Here is a 14,066-nt window from a genome sequence, read left to right on the forward strand (position 1 = left end):
CCATCCCTTTCCCAAATTTAGCGCGTGTGCTTCTGTTTCCACCACTCTCTTTGCAATGACTGTCACGTCCTTCATTTCAAATTGAAAAAGTAAAGTTTAAGCTCCAGCACTGAAGCAGCTTTACTTTGTGGATTGGAAAAGGAAAAATGGGTTTGAAGGTAGGAGGAAGCAGGTCACCACCATACAAGGCTGGTGTCTCCTCTAAATGGGTCACTGTGCTTTGCATTGCCAGCTTCTGCTTTGGTGTTTTTGTTATCAACAGGTACCAACTCCCCATTCTTCCTTAGCCATTTTCCTCCTTGCTCAAAAATACTTCCTATTTTCTGTTCAAAAATTTCCCACCTAACGGATCTTGGGGAGAGTAGTTGCTGTGTGCGGATTATATATCTGTTGTTCAAATTTTGGTTTGGGATTTCACTGGATATGTTGTTGTATATTTCCAGTTGAGACTTTTTCTCAGCTGTTGCTGTGTGCCAGGTCAGAATTCAATTAGTCGAGCGGATGAATGATATCCACATTAATACGAGCAGTGCTTTTCAATAATAAGTTACTAGTAAATAGTAAGGAGTTGTATTAAATGTTCAGCAGTAGAATTGCACATGTCTCCTGGGTGATTTGAAGTTCCCAACCTTATTGCCCAATGAGGTTGAAAACGAACAGACAAGTTGGTTCTTTGTTTCTATGTGGACCCACTATGTATTTCGAATGATGTAGATTGCAGACAATGGATTGGTATATGAAGGTTGGGCAACGACCTTTGCCTGGTTTCCTTGGATTATCTTTCTTCCAGAAAAGATAAAGTCTACTTAAAAGGTTCAGAATTTTACTGCGAATTTTGCTTTTGGAGAAACTGGTGAACTCGTAAGCGTTGACTAATTTGGTTGAGGTTGAAGCTATTGGCATCTTCTGAAGTCATAACCTTGCATTTTGACAGTTCAATTAGGATAATGTGGTAAATCAGTGATTCATGGTGGTGCTGTGACAGTTAGTGTTGTCTAGAAAATGCAATTTACTGGGTTCTCGATAATTTATTTATACATATTAAGTGGATTTTTAAATGTAAATATAGGTTTTGAGCCAAAGCTACTGAGTTCTACCGAAGCCGTAGGCAAAGCTTTAGCTCCACCCCTGCAAATGAAAGCATGATGGATCATTAAAATGTTTTGGTTTCTACATTAGAAATATTTCACATCTGTGGACTAGTCTCTGAGTTGTAAACACTATAAGCATATAACTTAAGCGGACATGTATATCAAGATTCCACCCCTTTAATTCAATAACTTCATGCTTTTCCCTGTATAGCAAATGCATATTTTTTTACCATTTGGAAGAGAGACTTCCTACATCATATCTAGTGTTGATAGTTACTATAGTGTTAATGAATGTCAGTATTGGCAATTAGATGCAGACCCCACGGTTGAATCACATCTTTGATCTTGCTTAGTTTTGGCATTACGAGTATTGCTACATAGTTGTATTCCATATGTACTGTTAAAATTCTATGTTAGTTTCTTGCAATATCTTGTATGCCTTGACGACATGTTGAGTTGCTTTTTCTTAGGTTATTGACAGTGCCTGGTCCAGTTAGAACCGTGGACAATGCTATATCTGGGGAACATGTGTCACAAGAACTTCATCCTGTTCTTAAGTGCGAGAAAAAGGTAAGTCAGCAGGAAGGTGACGTTATAGGTCTCATAATTTTTTTTTACAAAATAAGTAGATAAAATGATTAAATGATTCCCGGTGTTGTTGATGTTGATGCAGGATAATTCTCTGGTAGCAGGATATATTCTCTCCCAAGTTTCAAAAACACATGACGTAATCATGTAACTTTATGTGCCCTCCCTTCAGTTTATAGGTTCCAAGCTAGTGATTATGTTCGTTAAAAAGAGAATTAAGTTTTGAATCTCATCTTTAGTTCTGCTTAATAATCCGATAACATTGTATGCCACAAAATTTATAGGGGATTGGACAAAACCATAGCTTCTCTGGAAATGAAGCTCGCTGCCGCTAGAGCTGCTAAAGCAGAAAATGAAGAAATATCTACTGTTGATAGGAAACCAGTAATTGAGCCTTTGAATAACCGCCCTAAGGTTTTCTTAGTTATGGGAATCATTACTGCTTTCAGCAGCAGAAAGCGCAGGGATTCAATTAGGGAAACTTGGATGCCTCAAGGTTTAATTACCTACCTTGTATAAAAAATTTCCTACACCAAGATATACTATTGGTTAACATTGCTTTGGTTAACTATATAGGGGAGGATCTAAGAAAGTTGGAAAAGGAGAAGGGCATCATCATACGGTTTGTGATAGGGCACAGGTAAATTGACATTGGAGATTGAATGCTTAGAAAGGATTTTTGTTATGCAGTCACTGTTCTGTTTTCATACTTAATAATGGACTGAGATGATGCCCAGTGCAACCCCAGGTGGAGTCCTGGATCGTGCTATAGATGCTGAGGATGCACAGCATAATGATTTCTTCCGACTTGTAAGTTTGCTGTTTTAGTGCATGTCATGTTGAAGCTCTTATCTTATTCCATCTCAAGCTTTCATGTTTGTCTAATAGCAAGTTAGTTTGAATTATATTTACTTTCTCTGAGATTCTCTTCTTCCTCTTTCCAGAAGAAGTTATGCGCAAACCTTTCAATTGTATAAATATGAAACTGACAATATTTCACCGTCCTCATCAAAAAAACGTATGGCATTGGCATCTACTGTTTATACAGGCCATTAATGCTTTTAATAGTTCATGCATTTATTAATGAATACACTTAAACATGTATGAGTGTCTATCGATATGCCTGTAGAAAGAGAGGTCCTTTGATTTAGCATGTACTTAATGTTTACAACAGAGCACCCTTCTCACCTATCCAAAAAAAGAAGAAAAAGGTGCACTTTTTTTCTTTATCTTCTGTCCTCCTGTGTCCTTTGCCCATTTGTATGATTTTCACTTGGAGTATGTGTTGCTATTTTTCAAGTCTATCATCTACAATATGCCATGGCGGTTCTATCAACATGAAAGAGAGAACAATAGTCGTGCCATAAATCTTAAAGCTAGTTGGATTTTGTTGACTGCACAATTTTACTATTTTGCTATGTGATAAGACATCTTATATTGCAGAATCATGTGGAAGGATATCATGAGCTGTCCTCCAAGACTCAATTATACTTTTCAACTGCAGTGGCAAACTGGGATGCTGAATTCTTTATTAAAGTTGATGATGATGTGCATGTCAATCTCGGTTAGTACATGCTTATTTGATTATTTTTTTTTGGTTAAATCTGAATTCCGAGTAATAGTAGATCCACACTAATTAGGAGAGTACAACAGCAACACCTCAAAATCAAGCTAGTTGGAGTCGTCTATATGATACTTTATTATCCATGTTGCTCCATTTAGGTTCTCTACATTTGTACTAGCATATAGTTCTCTAATAGGATTTGAATCCTACCGAACACGGACCTAAGTAGACGTACAAATATGACTAAAACTTATTTCCATCTATTGAGCTTGTTTGGATGGGCTTATAACTTATGGCTTATAAGCAAAAGCCATAAGTTAGGAATCCTAACTTATGGCTTTTGGATCATTTTTTGTTATTTTGGCTTAAAACGAGTGCTTAAGAGCACCTTTTTATCTTACCCAAACAATACAAAAGTGCTTAAAAGCTATTTTGATTTTTGGTTTAAAAGCACCTAAAATAAGCCAATCCAAATAGGCTCTAAATTGGTATCGCCTGTGTAGCTTACTTACAGTGCCAGTCACATGCCCTGCTAAGAGGAGTGTTATGGTAGGTTTATATTTAGCATTAAGCTAGTCAACATCCTCACAACACTATGTTGGAGAATGCTGAATACTAATAGCATATTTTGTCACAGGTGTTGTTGGTTCATTGTTGGACCGTCATCGATCTAAACCTCGGGTGTATGTTGGTTGCATGAAATCTGGACCTGTTCTCTCGCAGAAGTAAGATTGTAGATTCATATTGAGCTTCTACAGTTCTACTTCAAGGTTCAAAATTTTCAAGTATGACATGCTTTTTGTGCAGAGGAGTGAAGTACCATGAACCGGAATACTGGAAATTTGGTGAGGAGGGAAATAAGTATTTTAGGCATGCAACTGGACAAATATATGCGATCTCCAAGGATTTGGCCACCTACATATCAATCAATGGGTATACCTCTTGCTTCGTAAATTTGTCTCAATGTTTCTGTTTATTGCATATCCATTTGCGTTACTGGTCACGTGTACCGTTTATTCATAAAGAATTTCTCGTCAGACACATTCTCCATAGGTATGCAAATGAAGATGTTTCTCTAGGTTCTTGGTTTATTGGGCTGGATATTGAACATATTGATGAACGAAGTTTGTGCTGTGGAACACCCCCAGGTAAGGTGCTAACGCATGTTTACTCGAATACTCTATGTGGTGCACTGGTTTCTGGTCTTTTCCTTCTGCTACTATAGTTGATTATTGTTGACATTGCTCGGCTAAAACTCAAACAAGTTCGTCATAATTGGCGATAGCCAAGCAGTCCTTCGGTATATATTATTGCATGGAAAGTTAACTGAAAAATCCAACATAGAATTTCACAGCAATTTGCATGCGAAAGGCATAGAGGCCACTTAAGATATTAGTGCTAACTGTTACTCTGGTCAAGAGTCCTTAACTCCTTTTTTGCTACACAATGATGCTACCCCGTCCTAGACTTCATATTCTTCCGCACAAGGCTGGGTCCGAAAGTTCTTATCGAAAACTGCAAGCACCAATCTCCATTATTTACACTCGTAGGGCAACCCCGCCCGCCGCTAATCAATTATTTCTTGCATATATTGCCATCAGAAACACTCCCAGAATCTTGGTCTCAATAATATCTGCAGAGTGTACAGCTCTTTGGGCGCTTTATTTTAGGGAGTGTCAAGGTAGTGCTTGCACTAAATGCTCAGCTCAATTTTTTTCTTAGCATAGCTTTCACGCAATTTTTTGGAGGGCCATAAGCAGATGATCCAATAGTTAGGCGTTATTTCATTCATTTTCTTGACTGGATTATTTCTCTCTTAACTGAAAGACTGCGAGTGGAAGGCCCAAGCTGGGAACACTTGTGCTGCATCATTCGATTGGAGCTGTAGTGGAATTTGTAAATCAGTCGAAAGGATGGAAGAGGTTCACCAGCGCTGCGGAGAGGGTAATGGAGCAATATGGCATACCAGTTTCTGAAAACTTACGATTATGCTTGATTCTTTTCTTTGTTACTCCAATTGTAATGTAAATTTTGTGAGTAGTAACAAGAGGCATGTGGTGAGAAGATGTGATCGGCCCATTTTTTGCTAATCAAAGCCATGTGACTTGAAACCTGTAATGTTCACTAACTTAATCATGCAAATTGGAAGTTTATTAGTTAGGCAGAAAATTGATGTCATGAACCAGTCTTATTCATGGAATTCCAAAGCTGAAGGGCCAACAGTGGACATAGTAAGTTACTTGAAATAATGAGTGCAGGAGTTGGACGGAATATGCATGTTAAAAATGCATATGGCAGTGAAAGGCGGCAACGGATGGAATCAAATCGCAATAATATTAGGTTGCAGCCGCATCTTTGGCAAAAATTGCTATGATGAAGTGAAAAAAGGTCCTAAATGATAATGATGAGTTATATATGAATGACACGTTTATTGGATCCAAACAGATATATGCTCGATCCCACAGTCCCATTAATTCATGTTCTTTCACTTTCCACGTTGATTTTATTAATTATTGACTTTGAGAATTGAGATAGGTTTGGGCGGTACATTTTGCCTCTCTGCCATTGCCCAGCACTTTATGATAATGGGTCACCATATTTGCTTTCAACATTAGGAGAGTAGTGGCTGAAAGTGCAGTAATGAGCCTACTACACTCCATACGCCAAAGTCAAGCCGGAAAGAAGGGAACAGAAGGAAATGGGTCCATTTATGACACTAAAGAATCATTGAGCTTCTGTAGAATGCAGTTAAACGTGAAACTTGAACAGTAGTATTAATTGCAGCTGCTTTTACATGCATAGGACCTAATTGTCGTGTCCAAATTAATGGAATTGGTGGTCTAAATTTGAGTAACAAAGCGGAGATTTGGAAGAAGTAATACCACGAGTTAATTTAAGAATAATGCTGCCGACCACTGTTTGAATTTTGAAATCGACTTTCAAAGTTGTCATCAGAGTTAGGTTTGGTCGGAGATGAACCGTGTTAATTTCCTGCACATTTTAATGCTACTACCCTTTTTTCCTTTTTCTGATACTGTATTAGTAACGACGTATATCTTGGTTTCCTTTTCAACTCTAAGTATACGATGTTACATTAAAGACTCTAAAAGGCTGAAATAGTAACCCAATTTTTCAATAATATCCTCTATATTTATGAGTTAGATCTGTGTGAAGTTGAATCGAATGGAAAATGGGTCTCTCTTTTGAATTTTGAATTTGACCCACAGAAATTCGCAATTTGATAATCCCCGCGTTGTTACTTAAGCTGTTGTAATAGTTAATTAAGTTGCCAACTAATATCCACGTCAAGGGTTTGATCCAAACTGTTTAATCTGCCATCCTCACAGACAATTAACTGCACAATTAATATTACTTCAGTTTAATATTCAATCTTTAAGATTTTGTTACCTCTAAACTCTATCACATACCAAAGTGCCCAACTTCGAAAATTCAAGAAATTTTAGGAGTCAACTATTTCATGTTGCCTGCTCTGAATTTCTAGACATTATCAAACCGTGAAGCTTGTTGACAAGCTTTAGTCTGCTCTCTCCTTATAAAATGTATACAGATCTTCATCATGTATAAAAAAAAAAAAAACAATTAAGGGTGGGTTTGACATGACGAAATCCATTTCCAAAAGAAATGTTCTTCTCATGAAAAAAATTAAAGTCATTTTTTGATGTTTGGTTGTCATAATATATTTTTCACAAATTCAAAAAAATGACAACTCATAAATTCATATCATTCTTCCCGGTCCAACCACCGGTAAAATATTATTATCAATTTAATACTTAAAATTTCATCCGAAATACTAGGTAACTTTTTATATCCGCATTAATCTTGACGGACAGAATTAACCAGTAGATGCTATCATGTTGGTGCACAAATTTACTTATGTACCATCACTAAACATCGTAGTAGTAGGTTCTTCCGGGAAATGGGATCAAATTGTGTAAAACGTGAAAGTTTTTTTGGTAACATTAACTTTCACTGTTTTTATGATAACAACCCCCACCAACCTACCAGGAGAGAAAAATAAAGTTAACGAAGCCAACTGAGTTGATATTATATATTTGACCGAATCTGGTAAATGCAATAGTATACTACCATGGCAAATCTTTTTTCTAATGTAATTATTTGCAGCACATGAAGCACAAGAAGACATTTTGCGATTAGTCGTACAAAGTTGATGATGCTATGTTAGCTGGTCAAAACACTAGTAAAAGAGAAAGCCCAAAGTCAAATGGTTTGGATGAGAAAGATGAAAACGCGGCGTTACTACTACTCTTTAAGACTTGACTCCTAAGGCGGAGTAGTATATCACCAACTCTTACATTAATCAAAAGCCAAAAAGCGCATCTGTTTCTAACACATTATAAATTTATAACCTACCAAACCAAATACTTATATAACCACCATTTGTTTGTGTCAACTAAAAACAAAAATTCGCATCTTTTTTTCTCCTCTCTCTCTCTCTCTAAAACATCTCTTTCCAAAGAGCCCATCTTAACCTACCAAAAAAAAAAATTGCACCTACAATTCATTTCTTTACATTTTGAAACCACAACCACCAGAACCAGTTGTCTTCAATAACAGCAAATATATATATTATATTCAGCTGGATTTTGTTATTCCTTGGTGCTCAGGCTTGAGAGGAGCAGAAGGGAAGGGGCGTGAAATGAAATGAAAGAGGGCCTACTGGGAATCGAGTAATACGTTTGTATACCGCTACATCCTTATCCTCTTCCACACACCCCCCCCCCCGGGCGCCATACCCCCTCCTTTTATCCCCTCTCTCTCCCTAAATCTATTCCTTCATCTTCTATCCTCCCTTATCCCTTCTTTTTATTTTTTATCTTCCATTTAATTAGCTCTTCTTCTTCTCTTCCTTGCAACCCCTTTGCAAGTTGCTATCTTTTTGTATCTTTAGGGTTGGTTTTCTCTTTTCTTTTTTCCTTTTTTTTTTTTTTTGAAACCCTCGACTCATCGCTGTGCTCAAAGGTTGTACGATTGAATCGGGGGTTGTATGGCTTTGGTAGCGGCTTTGCTTGAGATTTTACAAAGACCAACTTTTGGGGAAGTAATATTAGAGCTGGGGATGTTTATGGCGCCCATCTGGATTGCTGTTCTTGTTGGGGTGTTGGTGGGATGGGCATGGAAGCCCAAGTGGGCTAAAATTGGGCCCGATTCCTTTGATTCTTCACCTCCAACACATGTTGCTGCTTCCTCTAGCTCGATGCTCCTTCAAAACTTGTCTTCTGGGTTTGCTTCAATTTCAACTCTCAAATTGCAAGTTCCCAGCTGCATTTCTTGGATCAAGGAAACTCAGCCCCCGCCCTCCATTTCATGTTCTAGTTCCAGGTTAGTTGAAAAGTCTCTTCTATCTTTCTTCTTGGTTGAAGAGAAAGAGTAATAATTGAATCTGCTGTTATCAGTTCATTGGAGCTGGAAGGCGAAAAATCAGTAGTAACAGATGCAGACCTTCTTTACTTAGACGGATTGGTTGAAGAGAAAGATGGAGGGCATGCTTGGATTCAGATGATGGACCGTTCTACCCCAAATATGTCCTATCAAGCTTGGCGTAGAGACCCTGAGGTAGATTTCTCTTCCCCTGCCCCTTTTAGTGTATGTGTAATGATAAGAGCGATCGTTTCTGTGCGTGTTGATTTTTGCATTTTCGGTTAATTGGATTACATTTTAATGTCATGCTAGACTGGACCACCGCAATATCGCAGCAGAACTGTGTATGAGGATGCCACTCCTGAAATGTTGAGGGATTTCTTCTGGGATGATGAATTTCGATTGAAGTGGGATGACATGCTTATAAGTGCTGAAACATTGGAAGAGTGTCCTACCACTGGAACCATGACGGTTCAGTGGGTACGTAAGGTATGATGCTGCTCTCTCTTCACCTGTGCATACTTTTGAATCACCTAATTGAAGTATGACTTACCAAAATCATTTCTGTTCCAGTTTCCCTTCTTTTGCAGTGATAGAGAATACATTATAGGCCGTCGGATTTGGGAGTCAGGGCGGACTTACTATTGCGTCACAAAGGTAAGAGAACGAGAGCTTGTCATTAGTGCACAAGTAGTGTTTGCCACTTGTAGATGTCAAACAAGTGTATGCTCCACTGTCAGAATCATTTGTGTTTGGTAATGGTAAATAGAATGCTTTTCATATAGCATGCCGTTTGTTAACCTACCATTGATGTCTCTTATATTAGTGGAAGCCATATAAACGAGGGCTAGAAATTTGCCCATCAAATATAAGGGTGTCGCTAAAAAGGATGCTTTTAGACATGGTAGACTAGTTGGGAACCTAAGCCTGATAATCAAATTTACATTTTTCATTATCTGAGTATAACTCACAGAAGTGGAGTTAGTTGTACTCAAACCAGCTTAAGTGTGTTCTTTTGCACTTCGTATACTAATTTTGAAGTTTGAACTGAAGGTTGAAATCTCTGAGCCGACAACAATCCCTTACTTTGCCATTCTTTCCAGAATAGGTACTACTTCGATCCAGCAACTTCTTAGGAGTAGGTTTTGGCTTGGGAAACCCCCGGGAATAGAGAGGGGAAACCTAGCATGTCACAAGAGCGAGGCGAGGGTTGGAACCCTACTGCGAGAGGGACGCCTCGCGAGCCGGGCTTGGATCCTGGTATGAACTCAAAAAAAGCATTTACCCGTCGCCTGCTTCATCTGCAGAGGTCGATACTAGTCATCTTCCCCGGTGGATTTAGGTTTATCTCTGAGGTCAAACTTCAAAATATGTTTTCTGTTAAGAGGGTGCAGTAACTTTTTATCAAACCCTTTTCCTCTCCTGCCTTCGGCATCTTTTCTTAAGAAATCCTAGTTTTGGAATAGAACATGTTGTGTATGCGTTAATCTTTACTCATTGACAGCCAGAAAGGCAAAATTGGATTTGTTGTTTTCCCTTCAAAGGTAGCAGTGAGCGTGACTGCGACAAGCGGACTAACGCTTCATCGCCCTAATAACTTAGGGAGTTGCAGGGATGAAGCTTCTCCCTCAATGAAACTTCCTTCATCCAAGTCATGTACCATAGTTGTTCTGGGGACCGTGTAGCCCGGTGCACTAAGCTCCCGCTATGTCCTGGGGGACTATGTGAAATACTTAAATAGGGATTGTCTAATGACGATGAGGAATCCTTCCCGCCTTCATGGTTATCATGAGGTCTAACAATTAAATCGTTTCGATGCTCTACCAATGTTTATCTCGACCAGCCATTTCATACTACTTATGGTGACCATCTGACTAGATACTTACTTCAAAGTCAAGGCTTCTCTTAGATACTTACCATTAGTTGCCTGGAGTTGGATATTATTTTCTGTCAGAGCTGCATTTGAATAGTGAAGATACTCGTAATTAACACCCAAATGAAGAATATTTACCTGTGGGAGAGGGGAAGACCCAAGATCAAATTGCAGGTACCCTAGTGGGAGCAACTACCCTTAATGTTTTTCATTGTCTGTGTGCATGCATGACTAGTGTTACTTCAGGAGAATAGAATCTAAAAACTGGTAAAAAGTTCCCGAGTTTTGACCTGATATTGGTTGGAGGTGCTTCCTGTGTTGCTTTTTGATTTTAGCTGCCCTCACTCACATTAATACCTGAATGTCATTTTGCTGAAATCTTAATAATCTTGATTTCTACGTGTTTCAGGGTGTACCAAGCTCCTCTGTTCCCCGTCGCAGCAAACCAAGACGTGTTGATCTTTACTATTCTAGTTGGTGCATTCGCGCAGGTAATTTGAAGTGATATTGCTTGCCTGATTGCTCAAAATCCAATAAAATAGTGGAAATTACTAGAGCAAATATGATGATTAGCAATCAAATGTAGTTGTCCTACGGGTCATGATAGAAAATATTATTACCAGATTGAAACTTGAGAAGTTTCATTTCAATATCTGAGAAGAGTTACTTTAATGGCTATACCTCTAAATTGTTTTTTAATTTCTTTTGCATGATCAGCCGAATCCAAGAGAGATGGTCGGATGACTGCCTGTGAAGTGTTACTCTTTCATTATGAAGACATGGGTATACCTTGGGAAATTGCAAAACTCGGGGTTAGGCAAGGTATGTGGGGAGCTGTGAGGAAGATCGACCCTGGTTTGCGTGCATACCAGAAACATAGAGCGTCTGAAGACCCAATTTCACAATCTGCACTCATGGCGCAAGTCAACACCAAAGTTGATATTGAGAACCTCAGATCATTGGGGAGCAGCTCCGATCTGTCTGAGATTGAGCCTGAGGATTCGCCTGAGAAGCCTGCTGGAAGGAGCATACCGAGGTTCCTAGTTGTTGGCGGGGCAATCGCCCTTGCTTGTAGTCTTGATCGTGGACTCCTCACAAAAGCTGTTATATTTGGAGTTGCTAGAAGGTTTGGAGGGATTGGCAAAAGGTTGTGAAACTGCTCTGGTGTCGAGGCATTTTATGTAACATCATTTGACCCGTAAGAGAACATACTTTGGCAGCAAGGCAGCTACCGTGAAGAGTTAGGCAGCTAGATCCTCCTCCACTGCCGAAGCTGTGAGAGTTATATATTCTGTTGTCTTCTGTCGAGCTGCAAGGCAGCCACTGTTCAGGAGAATCCAGATATACTATACATGTATTTTTTGAAAATTCTGGTATCACTGAATATCTCATGCTTCAAATAAAAAGCAAAGCTGATTCTTTTATGAACTTTTTGTGTCTCCTTATTTTCATTACTTTTTCTTATTTTTGTTCTTCGATGGATTACAAAAAAAAAAAAAACATTCCTCGAGGACTGGAAAACAAGGTTTCTATAGTGCTTAGAGGGAATTCTTTTTTGGGCAAAGGGTCATATATACCCCCTACTTTCAAATAAAGTTCATATATACCCTCCGTTATACTATTGGAACATAAATACCCCTACCGTTATATTTTGAGCTCAAATATGCCCCCGTCCGTTAAATGTCAGGGTCCCAACTTTAAAATACACAGGTGGAGGGATGAGATTAATTTAAAGGACTAGATCATTTTTCTCCAACCAACACCGAAAATAAACCATAACCTCACTGAAGCTTGAAATATCAACAATGGAGTAATGTCAAAGTTCTTTCCTCAAACCAGTTTTGACAGCTTCAAAAACAGTAAGTGAATGATTCTCGACACCCAAGCTGACACGACACTTTAAAAATCTCAGCAACTCAGAATTTCAATGAGTCAACAGTGAAGATCTATTGAAGAACTTTGATTATTTATTTATTTAATCTCATGTTCGAATTTGAAAAACCCAAAAATTCAGCTAAATCATAGCAGGCAAGAGAAAATCTCAGCTCAATTAAACAATAACCCAAATAATTTTCAATACTCAATTTATTTACAGCAACTCCCAATACGAACTATAAAAGTTTATCGGCCGCAACTTCGAATATCAAGATCCAACATATTCTTTTCCAACTTCTCCACCCAATGTGCATTCTAATTTTAGCTCAGCAATCCAAGCCAAATTGAATTTCAAGCACCACATCAAATTGAACTTTCAAAAATTCAGAATTGAACTCGGACAATAACCACAACGAGAACACAGTGAACTATTTTTTGAAATTTTGCGATCTTTTCAATTTTTTGTATTTTTGATATGCAAACAAAATGGGAAACAGTAATTTATAAAAATGAGTGTTTCCATATATTGCGTGAAGCTAATCATTTGTCTTGACAAACAATTCGTTTTGTTTTTGTTTGACTCAATGGGTTTGGGCAAGAAAGTATTTAAGGTGGGGCAAATGGGTTCAGATGGGATACAAGAATGAAGAAGATCTGAACTGAATGGCTTGAAAGATGATTGTCTAATGATATTTAAATTAATGTCTAATGTTTTAAGCCGTAATTTTAGTGAAGTTGCTGAGATATTTGAAGTGTAGTGTGTTTTTAGATATTGAGAATCACCAACTATGAATTCCACTGTATTTGAAGCCGCCAAAACTGATTTGAAGAAAGATAACATTACTCCATTGTTGATATTTGAAGCTTCATTTGGGTCGGGTTATGGGTTATTTTGGGGGTTATCTGGGACAAAAATGATCTGGTCCTTTAAATTAATCTCAACCCTTCGTCTGTCTATTTTAAAGTTGGGACTCAGACATTTAACGGACAGGGATATATTTAAGCCCAAAGTATAACGATAAGGGTATTTATGTTCTAATAGTATAACGGAGGATATAGATGAACCTTATTTGAAAGCGGGGGATATATATATGACCCTTTTCCCTTTTTTTTTAATATGTAGAGGGAATATCTTCTTTTATTCGAGCATTCTCTGAATGAGATATATCATGTATGGTGAGAAGAGTGAGCTCAGAACTGAAAAAGCCTTTCCATTTTATTATTTGACCTCCTTAACAATAGCCCATTTGATACAGTTCGCGTAATACCGTGTAACAAGTGCCCATATGATCGACGTAACTCATCTATGTTTGTATCAGCTCAACTGCAATATCACTGCATCAACTGATTGAAAACAAATGGTATTCTTCTTCTTCTGGGTATCAGTCTCACACAAATACCTGTCCTGTTTTTTTCTCTAGGCCTTTCTGTCTACTTTCTTAAAGTGGAAATTCTAATAAATTTTGAAGTGCGATAAAAAAATTGTTATGAGAATCCCTTATGCTTTTGTCAATGAAATTTTCTTTTCTAATTCTGTAACTAATAGAAAAGGTAGAAGGTTTTCAAATATGAGAATAAGCTAAATACGATAGTCGCCACCTGTATCCGTTTCCTTGTGAACTGCGTGGAAAAAGAAAAAAGAAAAAAAAAACTTTTCTTTAGAAAATTCAAAATG

The 14,066-nt window shown here is 38.0% G+C and overlaps 2 protein-coding genes across 4 annotated transcripts; both read left to right on the forward strand.

Moving 5' to 3' along the window:
* Positions 1–5,412, forward strand: LOC132634692 (beta-1,6-galactosyltransferase GALT31A). 3 transcript variants are annotated; one of them, XM_060350695.1, is made up of 11 exons: positions 1–262; positions 1,562–1,661; positions 1,765–1,826; positions 1,964–2,175; positions 2,256–2,319; positions 2,417–2,489; positions 3,123–3,243; positions 3,881–3,968; positions 4,051–4,176; positions 4,282–4,396; positions 5,071–5,412. In XM_060350695.1, exons 1-11 carry the CDS (start codon positions 147–149, stop codon positions 5,269–5,271), a joined length of 1,278 nt encoding a protein of 425 aa, XP_060206678.1. In that variant the 5' UTR covers positions 1–146; the 3' UTR covers positions 5,272–5,412. The 3 variants fall into 3 exon arrangements, with proteins under 3 accessions (XP_060206678.1, XP_060206679.1, XP_060206680.1); XM_060350696.1 differs by having other exon boundaries at positions 4,282–4,391; XM_060350697.1 differs by lacking the exon at positions 1–262 and adding an exon at positions 310–952.
* A 2,218-nt stretch (positions 5,413–7,630) lies between these two features.
* LOC132634693 (uncharacterized) lies at positions 7,631–11,944 on the forward strand. Its single transcript, XM_060350699.1, has 6 exons — positions 7,631–8,604; positions 8,679–8,838; positions 8,956–9,132; positions 9,217–9,300; positions 10,926–11,007; positions 11,234–11,944. Exons 1-6 carry the CDS (start codon positions 8,270–8,272, stop codon positions 11,668–11,670), a joined length of 1,275 nt encoding a protein of 424 aa, XP_060206682.1. The 5' UTR covers positions 7,631–8,269; the 3' UTR covers positions 11,671–11,944.
* The last annotated feature ends 2,122 nt before the right edge of the window (positions 11,945–14,066 follow it).

Source organism: Lycium barbarum, chromosome 4 (assembly GCF_019175385.1).
Source record: "Lycium barbarum isolate Lr01 chromosome 4, ASM1917538v2, whole genome shotgun sequence".
Taxonomy (NCBI): domain Eukaryota; kingdom Viridiplantae; phylum Streptophyta; class Magnoliopsida; order Solanales; family Solanaceae; genus Lycium; species Lycium barbarum.

What these genes read in the sequence shown, in the direction of transcription:
- LOC132634692 (XM_060350695.1), top strand. Translation starts at nt 147, where the DNA reads ATGGGTTTGAAGGTAGGAGGAAGCAGGTCACCACCATACAAGGCTGGT. An exon ending in AAAACACATGACGTAATCAT is followed by an intron (nt 1,827 to 1,963) that starts GTAACTTTATGT and finishes CAAAATTTATAG; the next exon opens with GGGATTGGACAAAACCATAG. An exon ending in TGATGTGCATGTCAATCTCG is followed by an intron (nt 3,244 to 3,880) that starts GTTAGTACATGC and finishes ATTTTGTCACAG; the next exon opens with GTGTTGTTGGTTCATTGTTG.
- LOC132634693 (XM_060350699.1), top strand. Translation starts at nt 8,270, where the DNA reads ATGGCTTTGGTAGCGGCTTTGCTTGAGATTTTACAAAGACCAACTTTT. An exon ending in CTTACTATTGCGTCACAAAG is followed by an intron (nt 9,301 to 10,925) that starts GTAAGAGAACGA and finishes TACGTGTTTCAG; the next exon opens with GGTGTACCAAGCTCCTCTGT. An exon ending in TAGTTGGTGCATTCGCGCAG is followed by an intron (nt 11,008 to 11,233) that starts GTAATTTGAAGT and finishes TTGCATGATCAG; the next exon opens with CCGAATCCAAGAGAGATGGT.